At 45.3% G+C, this 27679-nt stretch overlaps 6 protein-coding genes across 8 annotated transcripts; 4 read left to right on the forward strand and 2 right to left on the reverse strand.

Annotated features, from left to right (window-relative positions):
• Positions 1–29: 29 nt before the first annotated feature.
• On the forward strand, positions 30–4542 carry bbs5 (Bardet-Biedl syndrome 5). Of its 2 annotated transcripts, none has more exons than XM_067258841.1 (12): positions 30–218; positions 623–705; positions 844–909; positions 1299–1348; positions 1828–1955; positions 2141–2276; positions 2460–2555; positions 2716–2778; positions 2887–3021; positions 3290–3373; positions 4000–4023; positions 4127–4542. In XM_067258841.1, the coding sequence occupies exons 1-12, from the start codon at positions 157–159 to the stop codon at positions 4226–4228; spliced, it is 1029 nt and encodes a 342-aa protein (XP_067114942.1). In that variant the 5' UTR covers positions 30–156; the 3' UTR covers positions 4229–4542. The 2 variants fall into 2 exon arrangements, with proteins under 2 accessions (XP_067114942.1, XP_067114933.1); XM_067258832.1 differs by having other exon boundaries at positions 53–218; positions 823–909.
• A 638-nt stretch (positions 4543–5180) lies between these two features.
• Positions 5181–7761, forward strand: klhl41a (kelch-like family member 41a). The gene is made up of 6 exons (XM_067258139.1): positions 5181–6295; positions 6420–6577; positions 6691–6798; positions 6895–7080; positions 7181–7327; positions 7612–7761. Exons 1-6 carry the CDS (start codon positions 5219–5221, stop codon positions 7721–7723), a joined length of 1788 nt encoding a protein of 595 aa, XP_067114240.1. The 5' UTR covers positions 5181–5218; the 3' UTR covers positions 7724–7761.
• Positions 7762–7983: 222 nt separating this feature from the next.
• Positions 7984–12056, reverse strand: fastkd1 (FAST kinase domains 1). The gene is made up of 13 exons (XM_067258125.1): positions 11783–12056; positions 11583–11651; positions 11335–11460; positions 10853–11251; positions 10599–10709; positions 10339–10470; positions 9767–10253; positions 9564–9678; positions 9353–9481; positions 8961–9200; positions 8536–8707; positions 8344–8458; positions 7984–8255 (listed from the first exon to the last, which is right to left on the reverse strand). Exons 1-13 carry the CDS (start codon positions 12040–12042, stop codon positions 8163–8165), a joined length of 2448 nt encoding a protein of 815 aa, XP_067114226.1. The 5' UTR covers positions 12043–12056; the 3' UTR covers positions 7984–8162.
• A 1514-nt stretch (positions 12057–13570) lies between these two features.
• Positions 13571–18483, forward strand: ppig (peptidylprolyl isomerase G (cyclophilin G)). Of its 2 annotated transcripts, XM_067259231.1 has the most exons (14): positions 13571–13652; positions 14038–14111; positions 14207–14281; positions 14421–14528; positions 14620–14664; positions 14754–14841; positions 14931–14960; positions 15095–15234; positions 15356–15551; positions 15660–15836; positions 16059–16140; positions 16251–16390; positions 16539–16667; positions 16752–18483. In XM_067259231.1, the coding sequence occupies exons 2-14, from the start codon at positions 14051–14053 to the stop codon at positions 17698–17700; spliced, it is 2220 nt and encodes a 739-aa protein (XP_067115332.1). In that variant the 5' UTR covers positions 13571–13652; positions 14038–14050; the 3' UTR covers positions 17701–18483. The 2 variants fall into 2 exon arrangements, with proteins under 2 accessions (XP_067115332.1, XP_067115342.1); XM_067259241.1 differs by having other exon boundaries at positions 13583–13652; positions 16539–18483.
• A 253-nt stretch (positions 18484–18736) lies between these two features.
• On the reverse strand, positions 18737–22020 carry cfap210 (cilia and flagella associated protein 210). The gene is made up of 9 exons (XM_067227566.1): positions 21966–22020; positions 21611–21816; positions 21314–21487; positions 20935–21140; positions 20500–20656; positions 20237–20376; positions 19826–20018; positions 19525–19689; positions 18737–19169 (listed from the first exon to the last, which is right to left on the reverse strand). The coding sequence occupies exons 1-9, from the start codon at positions 22018–22020 to the stop codon at positions 18816–18818; spliced, it is 1650 nt and encodes a 549-aa protein (XP_067083667.1). The 3' UTR covers positions 18737–18815.
• Positions 22021–22776: 756 nt separating this feature from the next.
• phgdh (phosphoglycerate dehydrogenase) lies at positions 22777–27256 on the forward strand. The gene is made up of 12 exons (XM_067257462.1): positions 22777–22975; positions 23613–23764; positions 23945–24010; positions 24129–24183; positions 24367–24465; positions 24571–24703; positions 24813–24961; positions 25053–25205; positions 25690–25828; positions 26138–26265; positions 26370–26586; positions 26717–27256. Exons 1-12 carry the CDS (start codon positions 22838–22840, stop codon positions 26869–26871), a joined length of 1584 nt encoding a protein of 527 aa, XP_067113563.1. The 5' UTR covers positions 22777–22837; the 3' UTR covers positions 26872–27256.
• Positions 27257–27679: the final 423 nt, after the last annotated feature.

The following is a 27679-nucleotide window of genomic DNA, read 5'->3' on the forward strand; positions in this document are numbered from 1 at the left end:
CAGCTTGTCCCTTGGGCTTGCCGTCTGTTACTATGGCGATAAACGGACGCATAATCTGGTATTGAAAGCTAGCAAGCTAATTGACAAGGCTAACCTAACTGTCTTATCGTAAGAAGATTATCGACACGACTGAAAACATTTGCAAAGTCTGAAGCCATGGCGTCTGTGCTTGATGCTTTGTGGGAAGATCGAGATGTCAGATTCGATATAACTGCACAGTACGTTACTTATATCTGTAGAGCTATCTTCTTATCGATTAACGTTAGCCTAGTGTAGCTAACTATAATGCTAGCCAACGATAATAGTTAGTCTACTGTACAGTACCTGTATAATAAGATAGCTAGAGCTAACACGTAGCTTTAGTGCTAACATTAACTAGAGAAAGAGGCTAGTCGCTATTCTCGCAAACTATTTTTCAATCGTTGCAAATGTCGCGATGTAGCTTGTAATAACTTCCAGCTACTGTAGCCAGTTAACTAGCTAGCCTAGCTTTTTCAATATGGCGTTCTTCAAATATCCTTTCAAATGTAACGGAACGTAGTTAGCTTGGTACAGTAGCAACACAATATGTAGAGCTAACGAGCAATTATTTACACAAATCTGTTCATTGCATTTCTACCAGGCAAATGAAAACCCGCCCAGGTGAAGTCTTGATAGACTGTCTTGATTCAATTGAGGATACCAAAGGGAACAATGGTGATAGAGGTAGGCCTAACTGGCACTTGACGAGATTACTTATTTTTATTGATAGATTACATAAAAGTCTTGCTTACTAAGTTCACAATATACATTTCACACGTCTCTCTCACTGTGTTATATTAGTGTTCACTACTTTATTTGCAGGAAGACTCCTGGTAACTAATTTAAGGATCATCTGGCATTCTCTGGCTTTGCCAAGAGTAAATTTATGTGAGTATTCATATACTTGCTTCTTTCTACCTCTGTTTCATACTAGTGTGCACCTAGATCAGTGGTTCTCAACCCTGGTCCTCAAGTACCCCCTGTCCTGCATGTTTTAGATATTTCCCTGTTCCAACACACCTGATTCAAATGAATGGTCGTTAGCAGGCTTCTGCATAACTAGATAACGACCCATTTATTTGAATCAGGTGTGTTGGAGCAGGGAAACATCTAAAACATGCAGGACTTGAGGACCAGGGTTGAGAACCACTGACCTAGATCTTCCTGTTAGAATAATGCTGCCATCTTTTGGATTCAACTGGTACCAGTTTGACTAAAGGAAACTTGTCTCCATTGTAAAGCCAACTGTAAACACCAGTGTTTCTTTCATGTTATAGCTGTTGGATACAATTCCATCATTAACATCACTACGAGGACAGCAAACTCTGTAAGTACAATACGTGAAACTGTAAAGACAGATTACACTTACCAGGGCTTGAAATAAACGTGTTTACTTGGTGGCACTGGTGATCCCAACTTAAAAAAGTTAGGAGCACCCGAAAAATTTAGGAGAACCCACCGAATATTACGGAGCATCACTATTAAAATATTTAACCAATATAAAATCTGCATAAGTTTCGAATATAAAGATTAAGTTTAATTCACGGCTTTCTCATTTCAACCATTTCACACGCTCCCACGCAACAACATGTCTCGCTATAGCCTATTAGTGATTCAAGCGTTTTGAAAAGGAATTAAAACAGGTCGCACCATAACGATTATTTTCACTCGCACAAATGCTCCCAAATTTATTTTGAGTTCGCACAGACACAACTTGGGGAGCATATGCCACCAAAATGGTAGCAATTTCAAGCCCTGAACTTACCGTTTTTCAAGGTTTCAAGACTTTTGTGTTTTAATTTCCAGAAACTTAGAGGCCAGACGGAAGCACTGTACATCTTGACCAAGTCAAACAACACAAGATTTGAGTTCATTTTTACCAATGTGGTTCCAGGCAGCCCGAGGCTGTTCACCTCCGTTATCGCTGTACACAGGTATTTCAAACTAAACATTTGATGTGAAAGGAACATAAGTGAAAGTGTATTTCACTTCATAAAACAAAATGATAAATGTTGATCTTTTTGCACACAGATTTTCCCTTTCCAGCTGAAGTGGTAGTCATGTTTGTTGTCTTTAAAGTTATGTTCCATTTCAAACTGCTGTCTTTCCTGTTTCCCAGAGCTTATGAGACTTCTAAAATGTACCGTGACCTGAAACTGAGAGGAGCTCTCATTCAAAACAAACAGCTTAGACTCCTACCTCAAGAACAAGTTTATGACAAAATTAATGGAGTCTGGAATCTATCCAGTGACCAGGTACTTGGCTTATTGATTTAACAGAGCCCAGACAGAGTTAGGTAAACCTGACTATTGGACCTGAGAGTTCATGCATTCCACACTCCATATTATACACAGTCTGTGATGTAGATGTTGTTAATATTGGGTAAATCAGGTTTGTAATGATCTCGTTTAATCATGCAAGAATGTTTTTCTTTTTAGGGAAATCTGGGAACCTTTTTCATTACCAATGTTCGGATTGTCTGGCATGCCAACATGAACGAGAGCTTCAATGTCAGCATTCCCTATCTTCAGATCGTACGTACGCACAACAACGCATCACAATTCACAACTAATGATCACGTATTCCTCAATGCCGGTTGGGTAATAACTATTTGTAAACGTTGATGATGTTATGAAGTAAAGGTTTTATGCATTATGCAGAATCTAATTTCCTTCTGATTTGTCTCCCTGAAAGCGTTCCATCAGAATAAGAGACTCCAAGTTTGGTTTAGCGTTGGTGATAGAGAGCTCTCAGCAGGTGATTTGATGTTACACTTCAAGTATTTTTTTTTCTCTATCAGTATAAACTGTACCATGCCATTTATATTTAGTCAGATGTTTTACAAGTTTTTCTTCTACTGTTCAGACTGGGGGATATGTGCTAGGATTCAAGATTGATCCAATGGATAAGCTTCAGGATGCTGTTAAGGAGATCAACTCGCTGCATAAAGTGTACTCTGCCAATCCCATCTTTGGGGTGGACTATGAAATGGAGGAAAAGGTACTTACCTACAGTACCCATACCCTGAAATGTGTCATGAAAATGAATACAAACGGCTCCTAATGACCGATCATCACCTATTTGATGGCATTGATCTAGTTATATCTGTGTATATATTATATCAAAGGTAGCTTCTACATCTTCAGTCTTGGAATGTGGGTCATGTGTCATGGTTGGACAACATTCCAACCAACTGAAGTTGTTGAACTAGCAAGCCTTCCCTCCTGTAAAAGATGATCACAGCTGTTTCTCCCCACCGTGATCCAAGCCCCAGCCGCTGGACGAGCTGACTGTAGAACAGCTTCCTGATGATGTGGAGATTGAACCTGATGAGCAGACGGATGCCTTCACTGTGAGTACGCCCAGCCCAGCCCTGCCCTCCTCCCCAGCCCTGCCCTCCTCCCCAGCCCTGCCCTCCTCCCCAGCCCAGCCCTGCCCCCAGCCCTGCCCCCTGCCCTCCTCCCCAGCCCTGCCCTCCTCCCCAGCCCTGCCCTCCTCCCCAGCCCTGCCCTCCTCCCCAGCCCTGCCCCCTGCCCTCCTCCCCAGCCCTGCCCCCTTCCCCAGCCCTGCCCCCTGCCCTCCTCCTCAGCCCTGCCCCCTGCCCTCCTCCCCAGCCCTGCCCTCCTCCTCAGCCCTGCCCCCTGCCCTCCTCCCCAGCCCTGCCCTCCTCCCCCTGCCCTCCTCCTCAGTCCTGCCCCCTGCCCTCCTCCTCAGCCCTGCCCTGCCCTTAGCCCTGCTCCCAGCCCTCCTCTGGGATGCCACGGGTAGTTTTCACACTCTCAAAATAGCAGGTTGCTCAAGTAATGTAAGCCCGATGTACCACAAACATGGCTTTATGTTGCCTAGTGCTTATTGTGTGTGTAAATACAGGTATCCTTAGCAAAGGTTTTCAAGTGTTCACATCTGATTAGGGGGAAGATCCCAATGATTATACTTTGCTATTCAAACAACAGTTCATTGATTTGTGTTTGTTTTCAGGCTTACTTTGCGGATGGCAATAAGGTAAGGTGATCAAATGTTCATCACTTTTTGTCTGTTTTAGATCTTTAATATAAACTCTGAGGGGTTTAACTTGCAGTATATTTTTTTCCATATCATCCTAAAGCAACAAGATAGAGAGCCGGTGTTCTCAGAGGAGTTTGGCATCGCCATCGAGAAGCTGAAGGAGGGATTCACCCTTCAGGGACTGTGGGAGGTGATGAGCTGAAGGAAGATCAAGCACAGCTTTTTCACATGAGACTGCCGTACAGTTGTGATCAGTGATGTCGTGAATGTGTAAATGTATGTACAAATATCAGGTATTTCACGCCATAGTTGTATGTCTAACTTGAGTTTTATTTTAAATATAACATTCTAGCTACTGTTGGTGTAAAGATATTTGGTGAAATAATGCTGTAATCAGGAACTTGCGATGTGAAATACAAAGTGTATGTTTTGTACATAAAATTGTATTTGTAAATGAATAGAATTAATAAAACCATGCTATTTTTCAGTTTATCTGAAGAGTTAAAGAAGGCAGATAAAAATCTTGTCTTGACTGATCATTAACTGAGTCAGTTGTTCTATGAACAATGATTCTGGGCTATTTTCAAAACTGTCAGAGGGGTTTAAGTATTTTACAAATGGTTGAAGAGGACATGCTGTCACCTGTTGTCCCAGCAGCTGTTACCTGACCTCACATAGGAAGGTCAGTTCCTTGGAAATCTACTCACATTTAAATATAAAACTTGCTCAGTGGGATTTGCACTCACCATGAATCCCCGGCTTTGAAGAAGGCTTCAGTTATGTCTACGCATGAACAAGTCACCACTCTACAGATATCTTGACGATTTGTCGATTCAGTTCATTCAACTCTTGAATGAAGTTGTCAGAATTATGTCACAGATTTGAATCTACTCCATATCATAAGTGGGTTGTGTAAACCGCTATGACACTTCAGTGTAGTCATGTTACATTGTTAGAACTAACTGTCAGGATGACAGGGTTCACAGTTGTTCTTTCAGTCTGTGACAGCTGTGTGATGCGGACACTTTTCCGATTTGGCTTCCCTGAATTCTTCCAGGATAGGGTGGGGGGCTATACTTAGAGGGTCCTGGTTATATTGAAAAGGCTGCAGAGACCTGGCAGTCTATAGTTGTCAGTCAGGTCCAGCCAGGACAGTCATTCTCGTCCGATCCTCTGTCCCGTCTCCTCCAACATGGATCCTAAAAGCATGAAAGAAGATCTGCGTCTGTTTCAGAGCACCTTACTTCAGGATGGCCTTAAAGAGCTGCTGAACGAGAACAAGTTTATTGACTGCATTCTGAAAGTAGGAGACCGAAGCCTACCCTGCCATAAACTCATCTTAGCAGCCTGCAGTCCTTACTTCAGAGAGCTTTATTTCTCAGAGGATGGCAAAGAAGTGGACACAAATAAAGAGTTTGCCATGGAGAACTTGGACCCCACAATAATGGAGATGATAATCAATTACTTGTATTCAGCAGAGATCGACATCACAGACGACAATGTACAGGACATCTTGGCCATGGCAAGCCGTTTTCAGATCCCGTCTGTGTTCACTGTGTGTGTGAATTACCTGCAGAAGAAACTGTCACCCACCAACTGTCTAGCTATGTTTAGACTGGGCCTGGTGCTCAACTCCCCGCGCCTGGCAGTGGCAGCACGGGACTACACAGCAGACAGATTTGAAACCCTGGCCAAGGAGGAGGAATTCTTTGAGCTTACTGCGCCTGAACTGCTGGCCATCATCGGCGCGGACTCTCTGAACGTAGAAAAGGAGGAGGTTGTGTTCGAGTCCCTGATGAAATGGATCAGGAAAGACAAGGAGAACAACGTCAAGAGCTTAGGTGAGGCCTTCGACTGCATCCGCTTTCGCCTGCTCCCAGAGAAGTACTTCAACGAGAAAGTGGAGAAAGATGACATCATCAAGTCGGATCCTGAGCTTGTCAAGAAAATCCAAGTCATCAAGGATGCTTTCGCTGGAAACCTGCCTGAGAAGAAGTTAGAAGGAGGAGAGGAGAGCGTGTTGCCTAGATACCTGAACGATACCCGCAGACACGGCATGTACGGCAGGGATTTCATCCTGATGCTCAACGACACGGCCGCTGTGGCCTACGACGGGGTTGAGAACGAATGCTTCCTGGCCGCCATGGCGGAGCTGATACCACGGAACCACGTGAGCTTAGCATCGAAGAACAATCACCTGTATGTCCTGGGAGGACTGTTCGTAGACGAGGAGGAGAAAGATGCTCCGCTACAGTGCTACTTCTATCAGGTCATCTCTTCAGCAATGTCCTTTTTCAATGGACAAGTATACCCTTGATGAATACAATAAATCATATCTAATAATATCTCATATATTGAAATAAAAGACTAATATATTTGTCTTTTTTTCGCAGCTGGACAGCCTGGCTGCTGATTGGACAGCTCTGCCACCTATGCCCTCCCCTAGATGTCTGTTCAGTATGGGGGAATTTGAAAATCTAATCTTTGCTGTAGCTGGCAAAGACCTCCAGTCCAACGAGTCTCTGGACTCAGTTATGTGTTATGATACTGAGTAAGTATGAAACACTTAGATCATTTATGTTATACAGTTATTTTATCTTGTTACACCTGCATGTGCCTGTGTTGTCAGTGTTAAAGTATTTATGTCCCTGTCGGTCTGTACAGCAAAATGAAGTGGTCTGAAACCAAAAAGTTGCCGCTGAGAATTCACGGACATAGTGTCGTCTCTGAGAATGGCCTCGTGTATTGTATCGGAGGGAAAACTGATGAAAAGTAAGATTACCTTTTGTCATTTAAAGCTTTTCAACATCTCAAACAAATCGCTACAGGATATCTACATCACCATGTCCATCTCTGTCCTCCTATTAGCCAAGCAATCAATAAGTTGTTTGCATACAACCACAAGAAGTCCGAATGGAAGGAGTTGGCTTCTATGAAAACGCCCAGAGCCATGTTTGGGTGTGTCATTCACAAGGGCCAGATTGTTGTGACAGGAGGAGTCAATGAAGAGGGGCTCGCAGCTGAATGTGAAGCCTATGACTTTGGGACCAACAAGTACGTTTAGGTCACAACCCCAAGAGAATACGTACAGTATTTGACAGCATACGGTACGTAGAAGAGTTTCCTCTTATATTTCACTTTGCCCTCCCACCAGGTGGGTGCCGTTCCCAGACTTCCCACAGGAGAGAAGCTCGGTGAACCTGGTCAGCTGTGGAGGGCTGCTGTACGCGGTCGGTGGCTTCACCATGATGGAGACGGAGAACAAGGAGTGTTCGCCCACCGAAGTCATCGACATCTGGCAGTAAGCTCTCACACCAAAGAACATCAAAAGGATCATATTCCAACATTTTCCAATTGACCAGACTTACATTTAGTCATTTAGCAGACGCTCTTATCCAGAGCGACTTACAGTAAGTACAGGGACATTCCCCCCGAGGCAAGTAGGGTGAAGTGCCTTGCCCAGGGACACAAAGTCATTTGGCACGGCCACTCAGACTTGCATATGAAGTGTCATATTTGTACTGTAAAAAGAAAACACAGTCCTAACCCTAACCCTAACCCTAACCCTTCTCTGGTGTTTAACAGGTATGAAGAAGACACCAAGCAGTGGACTGGGATGCTGAAGGAGATGCGCTACGCTGCCGGGGCTTCCTGTGTGACTATACGTCTCAACGCAGCAAAAATGCCCAAATTGTAAACATAAACACATGGCTGCTTTCGTCATTTTTAACTGAAGTGTATTTTGATTAGCATGATATTGATTTGCATATTTCACTCATTTCACCAATATTGGGCAGATAGTGAATAGGTTAGCACTTTTTTTTGCTGGGAACCTATATCCACTGGTACATCTACTACATTTCATTTGTTATAACATGAATACGCAGTGGACAAGCACCAATCCATGGACCTGGGTTTGACAAATGCTCGAATAGGTAATCAGCCAAATGGTTGTTTTGTAACAAACTTTTAATATCAGTTGACTAATACAGCAATTCATATAAAAGCATTCCACTTGGCAGTCTGTGTGAGGAAGCCTCATTTCAACTCTTGGATTTTTTGAGAAAATAAGGAACACTTAATCAGAACCCCGTTAATGAGTCTCTCACAGCTCAGTAGGGAAAGCAACTATTGTCTCAAGGCAAATCCGTAAATATCTTCTTTTTTAAATATTCCTTCCAAGCATCCTGTGTGGACAGCTCCATAGAATTCCATTCAAAATGAGGGATCTGTTGATTAAACCATACCTTAGCAACAGACCTTCTCAATAGTCAGAGTATATTTGGAGGAGACTGCATGCATTACTACATACTGTACCTGTACAACATGATAGCCCAGTATTTCAAGATGTCGCTTTCTCATCACAGCTTCCCCTTTCATATGACGGGAGTTTTTGCAAAAGGATTTGGAATCCAGGAAGTCCACGGCAACACTGTAAACAGTTACGAGAAGCAAAGTCTTAGTACATCACCAATGACACAGAAATTAGACTGTTTTCCCTGTTTTTACCGTTGTGCTCCTGGGGGCAGTTCCCTCCTGTCCTGCCCTGGGGGCAGTTCCCTCCTGTCCTGCCCTGGTGAGTTGGATTCCCAGCGGACTTTCCCAACATCAGAGATCTGCAGCTGGCTCGAATCGCAGTAGGGTATCGGCCGGTGGTGTCTGTCCAGGATACATTCAAAGCCTGGGAATCCAAAGAAGAATACTTCTTAAAACCCTACACCCAGCTCTGCACACCGTGGGTTTGCATCGAGCCATTTAAGATGGACTCAAGCTTCTGTAGATTATTTACATGGTTTAGGTTTGCTGAGGGGCAGTTCTGCGGGCGTGTGAAGCCCTTGGTGACATGGCTTGTAAAAAGGGCTACACAAATACATGTTGATTTGATAGCGGGGTGACATAGAAATGAAGCTCAAGCTCGAATGTGTGTAGCTCACCGACTGTATAGAAGTATGGAGCCACCACTGCTACTTTAGCACAGTTAATCCCACCAAGGACCTCTCCCAGCATCCTGTGGACCTGCTGCTGGACGGGACTGCTGGAGCCTCTCTTCTGCAGCTGCTGGCAGTAGCGCTCGTGGAACCAGGGCACCTGGACCTCGGGGCACTCCAGGCACACGGCCCGGTTCAGCTCCATGAGACGCAGGCGGATCCGCATGTTCAGGGCATCCGGCAGGACTGCCGAGCAACAAGACAGTTGGCACTTACGGAACTCCTCTAGAGCCCTTAATGCCGTATAACTGTACTGTGTAGTGTGCTTGCCATATCATAATACATTACATCATAGTATCATAGTAAGTGTTGCCAATACATTTTCTCTTGAAACATACTTTCTAACTGAGCATCCAGCTTGGAAAGGAAATCCACGCTGAAGATTTCTCTGACCAGCTCCTCAGGAAAGAAGTCTGCCACTGCCAGGGCGTAGGCGAGGAGAACGAGCAGATGAGGGTCGAACGAGCCTAGAAGAACAGCGAAGACGTTCAGAGAACTGACCTGACGTGTGACCAACTCTCAGTATGTTAGTTCACTATGAACACTAACCGATATGTGGTTTGATATGTTCAATGGATACTTCAAACATGTGGTCCATCCCCGGGGGGTCATAGTTGAGTACAGCGAAGGGTAACAAGGTGGCATACGTTGCAGAGTAGTGAATCTTTGAGGCAGACAAATAAATGTGTCAGCATTTCAATCGGATCTACAAGCATGTCAATTAACCAACAGAAACTGTGTCTAAAGTTTACCTTGCTGATATCTTTCATGATCACATCAGCGATGCGGTCCAACAGAGGAGGGCAGAGGTGGCCTGTCTTGGTCAGGAAAATGGCCAACTCGGGAACGTTGCTCCAGGAGATCTGGTCCTCCATCCTCCGTAGCGTAACCATGGTTTCTTCCAACAGCATCTCATCGAACCACTCTCCGGTGATGTACCGGAGTTCCTCCAGGAGCAGGTCCAGGCGCTTGGCGGTCAGGAGGCGGCTGTGACCGCAGCGGTTCAGGGTCTGCAGCTGACGCACGTACTTGCTGGGCGTGCTGTGTCTGTAGGAGGGGTCGTTGTGCACCCACTTAGCGATGGACATGGCAATGGTGTTCAGGTCGTTAAGGTTACACTGAGGGAGAACCGCATCCACCCTGGACATCACGACGTCATCGGGTCGAGGGTGAGGCAGCATGGACAGCACCCGGCTCAGCATGGTCACCTCATATGGGAAGACGGTGTCCTGCAGAAACCTGGAATAGAGCAGTCCGATGATGTCATAATCATCACGAACGGTCTGTAGCTGTTGGCGTGTCTCTGGGTGGCATGGCCACTTACTTAACCACAATGTTGCGTAGCTTAGTGAAAAGCTCAGGACTCTGGTAGTGCAGAAAAATGAGGGACTGGGTGACCCTGGCCACCTCCACTGTCTTGTAGACATGCAGGTTCTTGTTAAGTATGGACGCAATCCTGTAAAAGAATAGGGGCATAACTCAGATTATATATATATATACACAGTATATATATATGTGTGTGTATATATATATATTCAATATAAGGCAATAAAGATATAGCCTTGATAAAGAGGAAAAACGTACTTGTGGATCAAACTAAGATTCCGACACTGAATCTCTTCCAGGGTGTCTATTATAGCCAGCGCCTGCTGGGCATTGAACTCCTCAGCCAATAGCAGCGCGGTACCCTCCAACCTGAGTATATATGATCATATTCAGTTTAAATGGGATGAAACATTACATTTACTAATCATGTATTTAGCAGACTCTTTAAGATGTTAAGAGTAGTAAGGACTCGGACCATCGGGTTAGCAGTGCCATTGTTCCGTAGCATGTACCTGTCTCTAGTGTCCTCTCCAGCCATGGGCCCCAGAGAAACAAACAGCTTGGTGAAGGACACTGGATCTGTGCTGGAGTCCACCAGCTCCAGCAGCCTCTGTTTGGCTGCCAGGCGGAAGTCACAGTTCTGGAACTGCAGCCCCTGGTACAGGCCCATGATGATGCCGATGTTCTCTGCGTCCATGTGGTGGACGTTGTTCAGGAAGATCCGGTTGCACTTCTCCAACAGCGGCCGGTGGGTGTGCCTGCTGTTCCTCAGGAACTGCACCACCCGTCTGGGGCAGTTGTACCGGGCTGGGTTCACGTCGTCCAGGAGGAGGTCGGCTCTTTCGACGAGAGCGTCTCGTAAACGGGAGGACGCCAAAGACGACACGCTGATCATCAAAGTACTCAGGACTCTGTGAGAAAAGCAGACGTACAGATTAGAGAGACTAAAGCGGTAGCCGTGCTTGCGGTTTGCCTTGCCGATCTGTTTGTGTACCTTGAATTGTCAATGGAGGAGAGTTTCTGGTTCACTATTTCAGTGATCTGACCCATGAGAGGACTTTGATGTAGGTGCTGGTCCCCAAGACAGATGGCAAACTTGGAAAGGGACGGCAATGAAAATCTGAAAAACAAACAAAATCCATAAATAAAGCACCATTCAGACGAAACAAGACAGTTTGATTAGACCGTTGAGCAGTGTAAGGAATGTTGATAGAGTGTAAGAAGTGATAACTCTCTCATTACCTGTCAAGTCTGAGCCATGCCTCTGACACCAACTGCTGAACAAGAGAGTCGTGATGTTCCACATTGAGCCTTTAAAAAAAAGAAATCACAAAAATGTAGACAGTAAACAGTAGGTAAAACATACAATATGTTGTATAATATATAAGATATAAACATCAATCTGTCGAAAAGGTATATAGATCAACATCTGAACTCTCTACCTCAGTACATTATAAAGCATGTCCACCAAAACAGAATCATCCATGAGTGCAATTTTGTTTTCAGCCAGAACCCGTAGACTCAGGAACTGAGGGTGGCTCCTGACGAACTCCACAGTCCTCATGATCTCAGGCCTCTCCTTCTGGAACCTCCACAGCATGCTGATGGCACAGCCCACGTGGTTCACTGTCAGCTTGGCCTTGTTCTTCCCCACCACCTCCAGCAGCTGGTCTTCACCAGCACACACACTGAGCTGCTCCATCACCAGGTCCCGGATCACGGCCCCCCCGTGCTGGGCCCCCGCGTGCAGGGCCCCCGCGTGCTGGGCCCCCGCGTGCTGGGCCCCCGCATGCAGGGCCCCCCGGTGCAGGCTCCTGTGCAGGCAGCGGCCCACAGCCCACACCCGAAACATCACCAAGGAGTCCTTGACCCGGTTCAGAGGTGAATGGGGGTGCACATGTTCTAATAGGAACCACTGACTAATTCAGATCTACGGCTGTGTTCATCAGCCACTGGAAACAGTGGTGCATCGGAGTCACATCTGTAGAGAGAGGGTCACAATTGCTTTGTATTATTTAAAAGATAATTAGCACAAGTTAAGGTAGCCAACATCATGTGTCAGACTTCAACTCACAATCACTCAAATTATCTTAAAGCAACACTTAACCAGCAGCCCATGATAACATTTGCAAATAAATACAAGAAAAAGCACAATATCTATTTTTGCCTAAATTCTACAGTTCTTTTTTTTGTTGTAGTTTTGCAACGTTTCAAATACACGCACCTTACTGCTAACAACATAATATGTTAAGGATGTGTCCTGACATTCATGTAGCCTATTCTCATTGACTTCTATTGAAGTGTGCCCGTGAACTACTCACGTGGGGACAGGCACTGCCAGATTGTGAGATTAAGAAAACGCATTTGGCTGTCCTATCATCAAAATGTATTATTTTAGTTTAAAACGTATACATGCACCTCAATAAAAAAGTCAAGTAACACAACGGCTATCATTTATTGACAATATTACAATGTTATGTAGCCTATCACTTCCCTAGCAACATGAAACCTTGTCTGTTATCCAACGTCAATGAGGGATAGTCATAAAATTGTGTAGAGATTACAAAAAACACCAAAGTACATAAACAGGTCCCGAGAGTACTTGTCACTGGCATATAGCAGTATTTGTTAGGGCGACATTGCATACCATTTTTTAACATCTTGTACATCTCCAATTGTTCTTTACAAAATGCTTTCTGCAGATTCCCCAAAAAATGTATACCCATGCAGATACTCCCTTCCACCAGATTACCGTAAAATAGGACACACTTGAAACCCCAATATAAATTAGTTTTTGTCAACTGTAAGAGTAGCCATTGAAGCATAATACATGCCTAATAATACATACACGTTTTTTTTAAAAAGTAAATTGTCAGAGATGTTTTAATACAATACATTATTCTAAATAAATCCGATCGTTTGATTGAATTACTGACGAAGGGGTACGTCTGCACTTGTGAAAAGTTGCTAGTACCTGCCAGGCGCATATTGGGTTGCCAGGTGTGCATGGCCTGTTGGTTTTAACATTGTAAGCTAAATCTGTTTGCTTGTGATATGCAACGATTTCGCATAATCTATGCACAAAGCCGTATTCACAAATAAATTACATGTCCTGTTGTTATCAACCTCAAACTACTAAACTACGCCACTATGCTCAACAAACCTGGCAACCCTGCGCATCTTTCCCGAAATGCATTGACGCTACCTATCTCTGGCGCCATTAGAAAACACTGGGGAATCGCTGAATGAAACTCGGTTTCACCTTGTTTTGAAAATCCACTTTTGTACATTGGCCCCCAAGGGTCAACACAGGTACGTTACTTACACAAACCCTCATAAATGCTGCAATTGCCAATTGTATTCCATTTGTAGTGTAAACAGTCAAAGGAAAAGTGTATTGTCCATCTCTGCAATTGCCTGTAGCTAGGCTAGTGCTATCGGCTAGCTGCCGCCACACTGGCCCAGTCAGTGAGAAGGCCACATTCAAGATAGCTAGCTAGTCCGCTAGCAACTGATAGCTAGCTAGGGACAGACGCATCAGGAACACGACCTACTCATAGCTAGCTAATTAATTACTGAACTGATGTATAACTAGCTGCAACTACATTAGTTAGTTTGTCTAGGTAATCGTGGTGAGCATATGGGTATTTAAAGACGTAGTTGATCAAGACTTAAATTGTTTCGTGTTCATTGGTAGGAGGAAATCAACGATGGGAATAAAGGTCCAGCGTCCACGCTGCTTCCTCGACATAGCCATCAGTAATGTGCTTGGTAAGAAGATGCCCATTTCCCCCCCCAAGTATAAACTCATTGTATTAATTCTCTAGTAACGTTTTATAATCTCTCTTAATTACTTATGATTGCAGTTGGAAGAGTTGTGGTGGAATTGTTTTCTGACGTCTGTCCCAAAACATGTGAGAACTTCCGATGCCTCTGCACAGGTAAGCGCACACTGACTCAACATTACAATCAGATAAAATACGCTATGTAGTTTGAATAGCCTAAATTCGTTGTCAAATTCATGATCTCTCTAAAGCATATGAACATATGAAGATCATATTATTTTCATATTTTTTCCAGGGGAGAAGGGGATTGGGAAAGGAACTCAGAAACCACTGCATTACAAAGGATGCCTATTCCACCGAATTGTAAAGGACTTTATGATTCAAGGAGGAGACTTTAGCGAAGGTAAATACTGTGTGTATGCAAGTGTTTATTTTCTGAAATCACTTGAGGGTTGAGTTTGGTTTTTGTCTGACTTATGGTTTTGGAATATTAGGCAATGGAAAAGGGGGTGAATCCATCTATGGAGGATTCTTCGAAGGTAAGAAAATGTTTGACTTGGTAGACGAGGTCTTCTCTTCGTTGACGGGTGTTTCAGCTGTGACCATGCTGTCTTCTTTCCTCTCGCAGATGAAAGCTTCTCCATCAAACACAACAAGGAGTATCTCCTGTCGATGGCTAACAGAGGCAAGGATACCAACGGGTCACAGTTTTTCATGTAAGTTTGACGGAACAGATCAAGCAAATGACCGTGAGAATAACACATGATTTCCTCCCTCTAAAAACAAATGTTTTGCTTGTTTTTAGAACCACAAAGCCCACACCTCATCTTGATGGGTAAGTGAATCAAACCACGCGCTTAACTTGTGATATTCTTAACCGTAAACACGTAAGATGCTAATGGCATTTCCTCACCGTTCATGTATCCCTAACCCCAGTGGCGTAAGTAAACTTGAATGTTTTCGTTCTAGTGTCCATGTGGTCTTTGGCCAAGTGATCTCCGGTCAAGAAGTCGTCAAGACTATGGAGAGTCAGAAAGCCGATCCAGGCAGCAAACCCTATTCTGAAGTCAAAGTTCTAAACTGCGGAGAGCTCATTCCTAAATCTCGAGGTAGGCACTGCCAGTGTTGCTTTTAGCTCAAGACGACAGCACAGTATGAGCACGACATCACAAGCAGGATTGTGTATGCAAATATGCATTATCTGCAACTGAACTGCTCCTCTGTTTCCAGCTAAGAGAGAGGAGAAGAGACGTCAGAAGGCGTCTGCGTCTAGTGACAGCGACTCCTCCTCGGACTCCGACAGCTCCTCCGACTCCTCCTCGGACTCCTCCGACTCCGAAAAAGAGTCCAAGAAACGCAAGAAGAAGCTCAAGAAGGAGTCCAAGAAGAAGGAGAAGAAACAGAAGAAGAAGAAAGAAAAGAAAGGGTCGGTGACGAAACGAGTCCCAACGTTTTCAAAACGTTTTCTGTTCACATGCTTTCGGATGCCATTCGTGCCAGTTGCTTTCAACTGCAATCTGCACTGTGTCAAAAGGTCTGAGGCGGGCAGCGCCGGGGAGAACGACGAGGAGCAGGTGACGTCCACGGTGCGGCCCGAGGAGATCCCGCCCATCCCTGAGAACCGCTTCCTCATGAGGAGGAGCCCGCAGCAGCAGCAGCAGGAGGAGGCAGGGAGGGACAGGAGGAGGAAGGAGGACAAGCCCAGAGACAGGTGAGCTTTGGGACTGAACACTGACATGGTCCTGGATATATCTCTATATATATATATATATCTCTATCTGCCTCCATCTCTATCGGTCTATATATCTGTCTGTATGCGTGTTCTGTAGGAGGAGTGTGTATGTATGTGTGTATATATATATGTACATATATCACACACACACGTTCAAAACGTTTATCATTCAATTTAATTGGCTGCTTGTTCTGCTTGCAGCATGTTGAATTCTCAATCAACATACAACAGGAGGCTTGTGATGACCAGATCAGGCAGGAAGATTAAAGGCAGAGGCCCAAGAGTGAGTACACCTCTTCTGGCCTGATGACGGCTGTCCTCGAGGCTCTCAGGATCGGCGTTCATGTCTCTGTTTCCTCCTCCCCCCCCCACCCCCCCCCCCCCCACCCACAGCGGTATCGCACCCCGTCCCGCTCCAGATCCCGATCGAGGGATCGTTTCCGTAGAAGCGAGACCCCCCCGCACTGGCGCCAGGAGATGCAGCGGCAGAGGGTGCGAGCGTCCAGTGGGGAGCGCTGGATCAAGGGGGACAAGTAAGACGCGTCCTTAAGCACTGACCATGACGTCTCAGCTGTTAGGCCTGCCTCCTCGTTGGCAAAAGGTTTCTCAGTGATCATTATCTGTCCAAAGATATCCAAATGTGACTGTTCGTGGTGAGACGGTTTCCTGCGTTTGTTCCAGGGGTGACATGAACGAGGGCAGGGGTGAAACGGCTAAAGCTGCCAGAGGAGGAGAGAGGAGGCCTTCTGACAACCCCTCTGACGGCCCCAACAAAACCAGAGAGAGAGACAAGAAGGCCCGCGCCCACAGGTCCAGGAGCAGAGACAAGGAGGAGAAGGCCCGCGCCCACAGGTCCAGGAGCAGAGACAAGGAGGAGAAGGCCCGCGCCCACAGGTCCAGGAGCAGAGACAAGGAGGAGAAGCAGGACAAGCCCAAGGAGAAGAGAAAGGCCAAGTCCAGGAGCCGCAGCAAGAGCAAGGAGACGAGCGCCAGGTCCAAAAGCAGAGAGGGGGGTCCTAAACAGAGCAAAGGAGATGAGAGGAGCAGCCGCTCAAGGAGCAAGGACCGCTCTGGGGAAGACAAAGAGAAGGTGACCGAGTCAGCGCCTCAGGAAACGAATAGGAGCAAAGATAGAAGTGAAGACGGAAGTAAAGAGAGATGGAAGCAGGCTGAACCTGACGAGCAGAAAGACGACAGTAAGGGGAAGAACGGAGAGGGGATCAGGGCCAAGTCGCCACGCAAGGAGAGGAACTCTGCCAAGGACAGACACCGATCCAACAGCAGGAGCAGGGAGAGGGGGAGGCGGGGCGCTTCGCGAGACAAGGACCAAGGCAGGGGGAAGGGCAGGGAGCGCAGCAGGAGCGCAGACAGGAACAAGACCAGGGAGCGCAGCAGGAGCGCAGACAAGAACAAGACCAGGGAGCGCAGCAGGAGCGCAGACAGGAACAAGGGCAGGGAGCGCAGCAGGAGCGCAGACAGGAACAAGACCAGGGAGCGCAGCAGGAGCGCAGACAGGAACAAGACCAGGGAGCGCAGCAGGAGCGCAGACAGGAACAAGGGCAGAACCTCTCACAGAGGCAGGCGCTCCCGAAGCAGGAGCGGACACGGCGAGCGTAGCAGAGACAGGTCAGCTCACAGGAGGACCAGATATGACGGGGGCGCCAGGCGGAGGTCTCGGAGCCGACACGGAGACAGCCCCGCCTCCAGGAGGAGCCCCGCCTCCAGGCGGAGCCCCGCCTCCAGGAGGAGGGGGGACAGTCCGCAGAAAGAGACGGGGAAAAGCAAGGACAGAGATCACGGCAAGAAGTACAGCTCCAGCTCCAGTTCTGATGACAGTGACTAGGTAGAAAAGTTCACTTAACAGTCCTAAAAAAATACAAAAATGATCATACTGTTGCCCTAACCTGTAGAGAAATGTCATGTTATATTTGTTGGCTTTTCAACGACTGCTATTTCGGAGGTGTTTAGTGTTTTGCAGAGGATGTGACAGACATCTGTTTTGGTCGTGTCCCTCGTTTTATTTTCTGAAATTGTTAATGGTTTCTTTTTACAAATGTTCCCAGTGTGATCGGTGAAGAGGATCTGATGTGTCTCAGCAAGGTGCTGTGGGAAGGTCTCACAGTAAACACGCACACCAGCTTACATTTGGCTCCATTTTGACAGCTAAAAGGGAAAGAACGTGCATTTTAGTGTAACAATTTGAAGAGTCGACATCCTCGTTACACGCACACATTACCACACAGCTGAAGGATTGTTTTTAACATGCTAATGTTTTTCCTTTTTTGTTTTAAACGGTCAGCATTGAAATGGAACATTTCAAATTGGTTTGTAATTAGTTTTGTCTTCATTTATTTGAAGGAGGTGATATTTCAGATATGAGTTGTGGTTAATTGGTTGCAACTAGCATACTGGAACAAGATTTCTGTAACCAAATTGATGTGAATCCTTACATTTTTGTACATTGATCGTATCCATTACACATTTCTTTCTTTAATTGAACTGTAAAATACGTGGTTGAAAATGTTTATCATGTTATTACATCCCGGGCATGACTTTTCTTTTATCTAGAACTAAAAAATAATTAAATATCTTCTGACATGTCTTTTGAATAAAGTCAAATGGTTTTCATCCTGTCAACTTATTTTTATTTTGCGTTGAACATGTATGAGCACAGCAGCAATTACTCCATAGCAACCTTTTATTTTCAACAGATTTATATCTCCCAAGCCTAAAAGCGAACACTTGGGGTATACACATGTGATAGTGATCACTATTTTTATTTATTTATTCCTTAATACACCTTATAAAATCACACTGACTACTAGTACTACTTTCAACTTATAATAAAATGCCATATACTATAAAGAAATGATTGCATAAACATTCTTAATCAGCATTTGTTTATTAGAGCTAAGACTACTGTGTCCAATGGAACCTTCTGCTCTGGTAACAAGACATCTAAAAGGTGAATCCAAGTCTCTTCTTGGACTTCTGAATATCAGTGGTCTCGTTCAGCTCCTTCATGTCCATGGTGCTTTCAGAGACGTAGGTGGGCATCTGGACGCCGGAGTCATCTTGGACCAGGTAACTTGGTCTGACTCCTCTGACCACGGGGCCCTGCCCCCCTCCCAGGCCCTCCCTGGCGGCCTTGCGGAGGGGGAGGATGTTCCTCTGAGCCTGCGCTGCAGCCTCCATCACCTGCTGGGCATACTGCTGGAACTGCTTCTCATCCTCAGCCACCAGCCGGGCGTTCATGTTCTCAAGGTCCTCCAGCTCTTTTCTCAGGAGTTGTGTTTTAGAAAGCTTCTCTGCCTGAACACAAAAGGGCTTCAATTATTACAATGCTGCTGTGGGCTTGTTTCAGCTCAAGCAGACATGACATACATCACATTACAAATCATGCAGGAAGGTTGGTTCAGGCTGGAAATGTAAACGGCCTCATCAGCTCCCAGCCAGCCAGGTGGGCTTGTGTACTGACCACGACACACCAACCACTCAGCCCCTGTTCATTAGCTGTTAAGTAGTTTCTGCACTCTAGTGTTGCTTGCCCACCAGGATCCTAGCCATAACATGATCTGCTCTGTGTTGCATGGAGGTGGTGTTCCCGCCTGTTTACAGAACCACAAGACACGACTGTGACGATGACACCGTTCACACGGACGTTTACCATCTGATGGATGTGGTGGCTTTGCAAAACCTTTCCATCCTCCTTGGTCTTTTGAGCTTTTAGATGCTGTTTGTCAAGGAATATCCTATCCGCTTCTCTCTTGGCATACAGCATGTCGAGATCCTCCTGGTGGCATTCCCTCGCCCTCAACTCCTGGTCCTTTCTCTGAAATTACAAACACAATGTCATTATAACCATTTGATTGAGCCGTCGATTAACCTTGGCTCAAGTACCATTCTCGCCACAAACTGAATCCGCACATGACAACATAGCGAACTGTGCGGCAGCTAATGCTCTGTACCATGGCTTCTCTGTGTGAGGCGATCGAGTCGAGCACAAGGGCCTTCTTCTCGGCCTTCTCCTTCTGCTGCGTCTCCAGTTTGGCCTCCTGCTCAGCCACGGTCTTAGCTATGATCTCTTCCTCATTAGCTTCCTGCTCCTTGTACTGCGCGGCGAGGTCCTCCATGATCCTGTCCTTGTGGATCTGGACCTCTCTGAGGAGCAGACAAGAGGAACAGCAAGCACTAAATCATGATCCTGCAGGACTGACAATGACTCAGGGATTTGGGCCAGTGGGTGCATCAGTTAAATCATATGGTTATTTGCTCAGTACCATTCAAGACAACCTCAAAAGTGGACATTATCCAGTGATAGCACAGTTGAGGTTAGTACTGCAGAGTGAGCTCGATCAGGCGGGGAGATGAAAACCTACCGTAACATCTCAGCCTCCTTCTCTTTTCTCAGCTTCATCATTTTCTCTTTAGCAGCAGCAAACATCTTCCTTCGCTTGTCCTCCATCTCCTGCTGTTGGGCCTCTATCGCTCTGATGATATCTCTGTTTGACAAGTGATCCTGCGAATGTGCGGGATTCATTCATATGCACGCGTTGGCAGCAAGTGGCTATGGATAAACATTTCCAGCTAAAGAGAAATGTGAACCGTGAGCGATGACATCCACCAGCTAAGGTGCTAATACCATGTGATCTCTCATGATGTGTTTCTTCTCCTCCAGGTTCTTTTGTTTCTTCATGGTTTCGTCCCACAGAAAGAGGTTCTTCAGACGCTGAATCTCCTCTGCCTCCCTCTGCTCCTCCAGCCTCTCTCTCTCTCTGGCCATGTCATGCTCCTTTGCCCTAATAACGTCAAGGAGATCAGCATGTTCATCTCTAAAACTTTAGACGTAACATTTACGTCCATGAAGAACGCTCAAGGTGAACTGCATAGTAGTGACGGCCAACTGTTCAGTCTTCAGAAGGATGTGTCTTTTTATACTTCCTGGATGACAGAGGAGAGCGGTGTCTCCAGTAACAGGGTTGTAACCACAGTCATTAGGTGTACGTTCATGTGTTGGACCCCTAGTAGCATGACTCATGCATGTGTCATGGCTCTGCATAGGATTGAGGCTACTTACTGCTGTTTCAGGGCTTCTGCTATAGCCTGGCTTTCAAGCTTCCTCCGAACGGCTTTCTCCATTTCTTGTTTTGAGGCTTCCTTGTCTTTATGTTTGGTTATAACAACGGCTTCCCTGTCCACGTCTTTGGAAGCCTCCAGCTTTCTTTGCTTCAGTTCAATCTGAGCCTCTCTCTCCTTTAAGACTTCTGTCAGCATGAGTGCACTCTGAAGAGATAACAGTTGAAGGGATTTTATCATACAATACTCAGTACTCAAATAACCACATCATGAACTGTTCATGAATACAGGTGAAGAGTCTGGGAACAGAAGATTACTGTACAGTAGACTAATGACTAAATGAATAACATGTAAATGTAGATGACTCAAGAAATACAAACATGAAATCCTTTGACTCGATCCGTTTGGTAGTACTGCTGGGATTTGGCCTTCACAATCGCCTCTTTCCTTTTTTCCTCCTGATATTTGGCCTCCTCGATATCAACCTTTTTTTTCTCCTCTTCCTCAATCTCATCACGAATCTTCTTTGCCTCTAGTTTCTTTTGTCTTTGCCCCTATAAAAGTAATTGGTACATACATACACTAAACACTTACTTAAATACATTGAAAAATAAATGAACATATTAAAATAGGTTAATACATTACAAAAAGAACACTAAGACGGGTAGGCTACTTACAGCAATCGTGTTGGACCAGAATTTCACCACCTCCTTGGAACGCAAGTGCATTTCCTCCCTTTGCCTGGATGCTTCCTTGAGGCTTTCATTCTGTGTGTTCACCCGGTTTAGACTACCTTGAATTCGAAGCCATTCAGCTTTGGGCAAGACAGTGACCTGACGGAGATCTAGAGGTTTCAATGTTTCACTGCCTTCCACCACTGTAGCTATGCACGGAAGAAACAGCAGAGATCAACGCAAAAAAGATTTGGCGTTTGAGTAAGAAATTATAAAATGATGAAAAATGCTTGAGCGTTGAGATATATGCTCACACCACTACGTTAGTTTTCATTAAACGCCAAAGAATGACACTTACTTTTTTTACTGGATCCCCGTCGTCGACCATATTGCACTGCCGAGGCTGTTGCCATTTGAGCACAATATTTCGGTTTTAGTCATGTATATACAACTACTGCATAACGATGAAAGTTGCAAGGCTCTGGTATTTACGAGGACGGTCGATATAAAGTTTATATTTCTTACTACAGTAGGAGAGTAGGCACTGGACAAATACGAGGGTCACATTTGTTATAATGTATCCTAGCAACACTTAACTAGCGGAACTATTTTAAACTGTGACCATTCCAACAGGTGGCGCCACATTTGATTCGAAACAAGCAAGTTATAAACTTAAAAGCTTGACATTGATTTATCCATAACCATGCGTGTTTAAATGTGTTCAATTGCATGTGCAACAGATACTCTTTTTCAAGTTTAGTCTACTTTTAGGCAACTGACGTGATGCTTCTCACAAATTTGAGGTCAAAGCCACGACTAAAACATCTTAATGAGCAGAAAAAGGCCTGTCATGTGGTAGCTTAATTGAGTCAGGTGATTGGCTGTGTATGTTGAATCAAACACACGAGGCCGAGGCTATTTTGCCAGAATCCCCTAAATGCTTTTGTTAAACTTATTTTCACTTTTCTTGTTTAATATTCTTACTGTCTTGCCTTCTCTGAAATGTGTTTCACACTGTCAGTCATTGGGTCTGGTAAATAGCCTATCCCATAGTCTTTAACCGTCAGGAGATGAGAAGGGGCGGGTTTGTATTGAGAAGGGGCAGTCCTAAACACTGATTTTCTAAAGCTACTGGGTCCGAAACTTTCAGTAGCCCTGCCATCCATCAGTTTACGTAAGAATTGCCCATTCATCTGAAAAAGAGCAGCCCGAACTGTTGAAAACAGCAAAATGGCCCCGATATCCATCAAGCGAATTTTAATCAGTGAAAGTGTTGATCCTTGTTGCAAGAAGCTTCTTCAAGAGAATGGAATCCAAGTGACGGAGAAGCAAAATATGAGTAAGGATGAGTTGATTGCAGAGATCAAGGTAGGTTCTTTTAATCGAGTGCGTGCGTGCATGACACTTGGCTTGCACGAGTTTTTCTCATAAAAACAAACAAACCACGCTTTAAAGTGGTTTTTGATCACTTTCTCATCGTATTGCAGTTTATATTTTGGAGACACAAAGGTGTGTTTTGTGTTTTTTTTTAGCGGAATAGTCTATATATGTGCAACTTGATTCTATTCTAATAATATAATGCGCTGCGTCGTCGTAGGGTTCCTGATACACACCGCATGGCTTTTTTTTACAGTTTTAGCATTAGCAGCAAATACATTCCCCAGTTTTACCTTCCCTGATTACACGCATGCTAGTACCGCCCTCTTATCTGATGCAACTGCATCCGAGATGTGCTGAGATTCCAGTCCTTTGTGGGTACAGAATTCCCTTCCATCTCACTGAGCTGCAACAACTATGCATGGTCAACATGATCTCTATGGAGAGGACACATTTTGAGATGAAGTTTGATGTTGAAGTTTGACTTTTTAAATTATATTTTTTGGTCATGATGTTTTACATATGTAAACCAGTATGGTTCCTAACTAATCAATGTATGGTTCTGTAGCACAGTTTTAATGCACACAACCATTTGCAAAATGTCTCATAATGACACATTTTCCCCTAGGACTATGATGGACTGGTGGTGCGATCTGCAACAAAGGTCACAGCTGATATCATCAGTGCAGCTGATAACCTCCAGATCATTGGCAGAGCTGGAACTGGTGTTGACAACGTGGATGTGGATGCTGCCACCAAGAAGGGCATAATAGTTATGAAGTAAGTTTGCAAAGATGAGAAGATAAAAGCATGCACACTGTAGTTCAGGATGTTGGGGGGTATATTCTTTGTACAACCCTTTATTGTAAGTGTGAATAAAGTTTTTAATTGAATCTTAAGTACTTGTCACTGTCACTGTTGATCTCTCCTCAGTTTCAAAGTCTAATTCTGTTATTTCAGCACACCGAGTGGCAACACCATCAGTGCCGCGGAGCTGACATGTACCCTGATAATGAGCCTGTCAAGGTAAGGTATTACCCAGGTATTGGAAATACTCGACACAGCCTCACTTGATCTATCTAGGGCAAATTTGGTATTTGTCGTGCTTTCTTCCAAAGTAAAAGAAACCCCTGTATCATTGTAGACATGTTCCACAAGCAGCCATGTCCATGAAAGCAGGGAACTGGGATCGTAAAAAGGTAAACAGTATTACATTTATATCTGTAATACTAATAATACTGTGATATTTAGGGGTTTATTTTGACTGTAAGCCGTTATGGGGCATTGTTCATCCAGTCATCACTAGTCAGTTGATGCTTCTGTTCACACATTCTTAAAGTCTCTGGGGAGCAGGATCAAGGTTCAGTTTGATTATTCTGCAGTTCATGGGTGCAGAGCTGTACGGTAAAACACTTGGAATAGTTGGACTTGGAAGAATCGGAAAGGAGGTCGCCACCAGAATGCAGTCCTTTGGTATGAAGGTCGGTTGAGGATCTTTTATTCCGTACATGTCTAAAGTTTGTGTCAAAAAAGTTGTCATTCTCCCATACCCTTTAGATTTGATGAAGTTCTGTGTTTCTCACCAGACCATCGGTTACGACCCTATCACCCCACCTGAGGTGACGGCCACCTGGGGGGTGGAGCAGATGTCCCTGGAACAGCTGTGGCCCCAGTGTGACTACATCACTGTCCACACCCCTCTGATGCCTGCCACCACTGGTGAGGATGAGGGGCCCCTCCAGAATGGGGACAGTCATGGGATGTTTTTATAACCCTACAAACCAGGCTCTGTTTGACCAAATTCCTCGTGAACTGTCACCTCCTACAGGTTTGCTGAACGACGCCTCGTTCGCCAAGTGTAAGAAAGGCGTTAAGGTAGTGAACTGTGCGCGGGGGGGCATCATCGATGAGGCGTCTCTCCTCAGAGCTCTGGAGTCGGGTCAGTGTGGAGGAGCTGGTCTGGATGTCTTTGTTGAGGCAAGAAAACCTAATACGATTAGTTTCTTTTATTTCCTCATGTTTCTTTCGTATCAACCGTCGCCCTGCGTGCTGCTCTGTCTCGTGACAGGAGCCACCGAAGGAGCGCTCGCTGGTGAACCATCCCAACGTGATCAGCTGCCCTCACCTGGGGGCCAGCACCAAGGAGGCACAGGCTCGCTGTGGGCAGGACATCGCCTTGCAGATCGTGGACATGGTGGAGGGCAAAGGCCTGGTTGGAGCTGTGAGTTGTCCTACCCCCGATCTAAAGAGGATGCCGTGTAATCTTAGATTGTGATTGGCTGTTGCTTTGACCAGTATGGGAGTGTCGCTGTGGAGGAAAGGGCCTTGAACATTCTCAGAATGTGCCTTGTTAGCCAAGAGCCATTGTGTTACACAAAACTGAACATTCAAGGTTGATGACTTAGGAATTAGTAGATAAACAGTTGCCTTTACAAAGAAAAACAATAGATTTATTTGTCATATGCGCATTATAACACAGGTCTTTCTGGAAAGTGAAATTCTTAGGACATGTTAAGACATGTAGTAGGCATTAAAACAACAAATGACAGTATGATTATTTTTCACAACACATCTTACAAACAATTGAACTCCTAAATGACTACAAACACTGTCAAAGCAAACACATCTCTGATCTGTACAGTTATTCCCCCCCCCCCCAACTAATAATTAATGTTCACATATATAATGTCATGTATGGAACACAGGTGAATGCGCAGGTTTTAGCCAGCACATTCTCCCCTGAGTCTCACCTGTGGATCAAGCTTGGGGAGGCCCTGGGGGCCGTGCTACAGTCATGCACCACCTCCAAGAGACCCCTCACTGCTGTCCAAATCACCACTCAAGGTAGAAGCTCAATACTTGCCTTTTCTCTGACGCTGCCCAGATGAACATAATTGATATATCATCCTATAAAGTTCACTTTTGCTTACTGCAATACCCTGATTGTCTGAGGGGTAGTATTTTAAACACATGCATACTCCCGTTGTCACACATTGTCTCTGTTGAGGACTTGAGAGACCGTCAATGACGTTCCTAAGGGGAATTTAATTTAATGATCTGCAGTTTGCTGCCCTCTGGTGGTCACCATCAGTTATTACAGAGTCCAAATCACCTGTCATGCATTAACATGTAGCATTGTTTGGTGTGAACCAGGTGACTGCCTGAAAAGCTCCACTGGCTACATGACTTCTGCTGTGATGGTTGGACTCCTGACTGACGGGTCCAAGGGCTGCCCCAATTTGGTCAATGTCCTTACCCTGGCCAAAGAGTCTGGGATAACGGTAAATATACAAAGACACAGCATGCAAAGACAACATTCTGATAAGATCGATCATCAGTGACTGTAGAATATTATAGTGAGTCGGCTTTGTCCTTTTCTCTCCAGGTAAACAAAAACCACCTCCAGGCATGTGAGGGGAACCTGTGCGACGTGGAGCTCTCCATCAAGGGCTCAAGGTTCCAGGCTTCTGGTTCCGTACAAGGAGGCGTGCCGGTGCTGTTGGGGCTTGACAGCAGCACGTTCCGCCAGCCTGTCCCTCTCACTGGAAACCTGCTCTTCTTCAAGGCTGCCGGAGGCCCTCAGCTGCTGCAGGCCGTCACCGGTAACAGCGCCCCCTGGCTGCCTCCCTGCACCTCGCTGAGAAGCCCTCTCAAACATGCTGCCAGACACTATCTTATTTCCTCTGACTGTCACCTCTTCTTTAGCGTGCGTGTGTCTCTGTGTCCCTGCAGGTGTGCTGGCCACAGCTGGAGTGGAGATGCAGGCGTTCAGCGGGCCAGCAGCCAGCGGTGGGGAGCCGTGGTTCTGTGTGGGGTTATCCTCTCTGCTGAGGGAGCTGGGTGCCCTGAACCCTCTAGTGAAAGAAGCGGTCCAGCTCTCTCTGTAAACGATCCAGCTCTCTCTGTAAACGATGCAGAACATTTCTACTGACATTTCTACAAGTGTAACATTCCAATGTCTAATCTAACCACTCAAGACTGTTAGCATTATTCAAGAGGTTCCCTGTTTAGCTTGTTGATAGGCTACTTACAATAATAATAACACGTTTCATGTAGAGAGACCTATGTTTTTTGTTACAATTTGTTTCATTCTGTGATACTTGTCAGTGTTTGAATTGTATTTCAGGTGCTGGCTATTTGTAGATTAAATGTAATTGACATGAAACCGTTTCCATTTGTTGACTACTTTTGGCGATTGAAGTCAGTAGTTGGTTGTAGATGCACAGTGCCTAACCTGCGATGACCATTAATATAGCCTATATAACCCACTCCCTAGCTGTATTTATTTATTTTTTACTTGCCTATTAATAAATGTACCACATTTCGAATTACAGACTGGTTTGAATCATAATAGATGGGTTCATTCATTGAACTCTCGTAGAATGCAGATTATGCAATGGTTTTAATCCTTATTAGGATTAGGCTAACACTGCCATGGCAACGAAAGAGAAAGATTGAGTAGTGAATGGGAAGTGTCTTTTTCTGTGTAGCTGGAAGCCCAGACCTTACTTCAAACGGAATCGTATTTAGTCGGCTGTGGTAGGTGTGGACCTGCCCTTTAGTTGTCCCAGCGTCCTTGTAGCGCATCTCTTCTCGACCATTGTCGTGGCCACGGAGAATGTGTGGCAGTCGGAATAACGGGGATTGTTGTTGTTCGGTCGCTGAAGACATTCTCTTTGGCTGGGTATAATGCAT

This window comes from Osmerus mordax, chromosome 2 (assembly GCF_038355195.1).
Source record: "Osmerus mordax isolate fOsmMor3 chromosome 2, fOsmMor3.pri, whole genome shotgun sequence".
Lineage (NCBI taxonomy): Eukaryota > Metazoa > Chordata > Actinopteri > Osmeriformes > Osmeridae > Osmerus > Osmerus mordax.

Bases quoted from the DNA above. Each gene is read 5' to 3' on its own strand.
- bbs5 (XM_067258832.1), top strand. From the start codon at position 157: ATGGCGTCTGTGCTTGATGCTTTGTGGGAAGATCGAGATGTCAGATTC. The intron at 219-622 runs GTACGTTACTTA...CATTTCTACCAG, and splicing joins AGATTCGATATAACTGCACA to GCAAATGAAAACCCGCCCAG. The intron at 2,277-2,459 runs GTACTTGGCTTA...TTTTCTTTTTAG, and splicing joins GGAATCTATCCAGTGACCAG to GGAAATCTGGGAACCTTTTT.
- klhl41a (XM_067258139.1), top strand. From the start codon at position 5,219: ATGGATCCTAAAAGCATGAAAGAAGATCTGCGTCTGTTTCAGAGCACC. The intron at 6,578-6,690 runs GTAAGTATGAAA...CGGTCTGTACAG, and splicing joins GTTATGTGTTATGATACTGA to CAAAATGAAGTGGTCTGAAA. The intron at 7,328-7,611 runs GTAAGCTCTCAC...GGTGTTTAACAG, and splicing joins GAAGTCATCGACATCTGGCA to GTATGAAGAAGACACCAAGC.
- fastkd1 (XM_067258125.1), bottom strand. From the start codon at position 12,042: ATGGAGCAGCTCAGTGTGTGTGCTGGTGAAGACCAGCTGCTGGAGGTG. The intron at 11,652-11,782 runs GTAGAGAGTTCA...TTTTTTTTAAAG, and splicing joins ATGCTTTATAATGTACTGAG to GCTCAATGTGGAACATCACG. The intron at 8,256-8,343 runs GTACAGTATGTA...TTTAATCAACAG, and splicing joins TGGGCTATCATGTTGTACAG to ATCCCTCATTTTGAATGGAA.
- ppig (XM_067259241.1), top strand. From the start codon at position 14,051: ATGGGAATAAAGGTCCAGCGTCCACGCTGCTTCCTCGACATAGCCATC. The intron at 14,529-14,619 runs GTAAATACTGTG...TTGGAATATTAG, and splicing joins AGGAGGAGACTTTAGCGAAG to GCAATGGAAAAGGGGGTGAA. The intron at 15,552-15,659 runs GTCGGTGACGAA...CTGTGTCAAAAG, and splicing joins AAGAAGAAAGAAAAGAAAGG to GTCTGAGGCGGGCAGCGCCG.
- cfap210 (XM_067227566.1), bottom strand. From the start codon at position 22,020: ATGGCAACAGCCTCGGCAGTGCAATATGGTCGACGACGGGGATCCAGT. The intron at 21,141-21,313 runs GTTTGTATTTCT...TTATCTCTTCAG, and splicing joins ATCGAGTCAAAGGATTTCAT to AGTGCACTCATGCTGACAGA. The intron at 20,657-20,934 runs GTAAGTAGCCTC...TGACGTTATTAG, and splicing joins GCAGAAGCCCTGAAACAGCA to GGCAAAGGAGCATGACATGG.
- phgdh (XM_067257462.1), top strand. From the start codon at position 22,838: ATGGCCCCGATATCCATCAAGCGAATTTTAATCAGTGAAAGTGTTGAT. The intron at 25,206-25,689 runs GTGAGTTGTCCT...TATGGAACACAG, and splicing joins GCAAAGGCCTGGTTGGAGCT to GTGAATGCGCAGGTTTTAGC. The intron at 26,587-26,716 runs GTAACAGCGCCC...GTGTCCCTGCAG, and splicing joins GCTGCTGCAGGCCGTCACCG to GTGTGCTGGCCACAGCTGGA.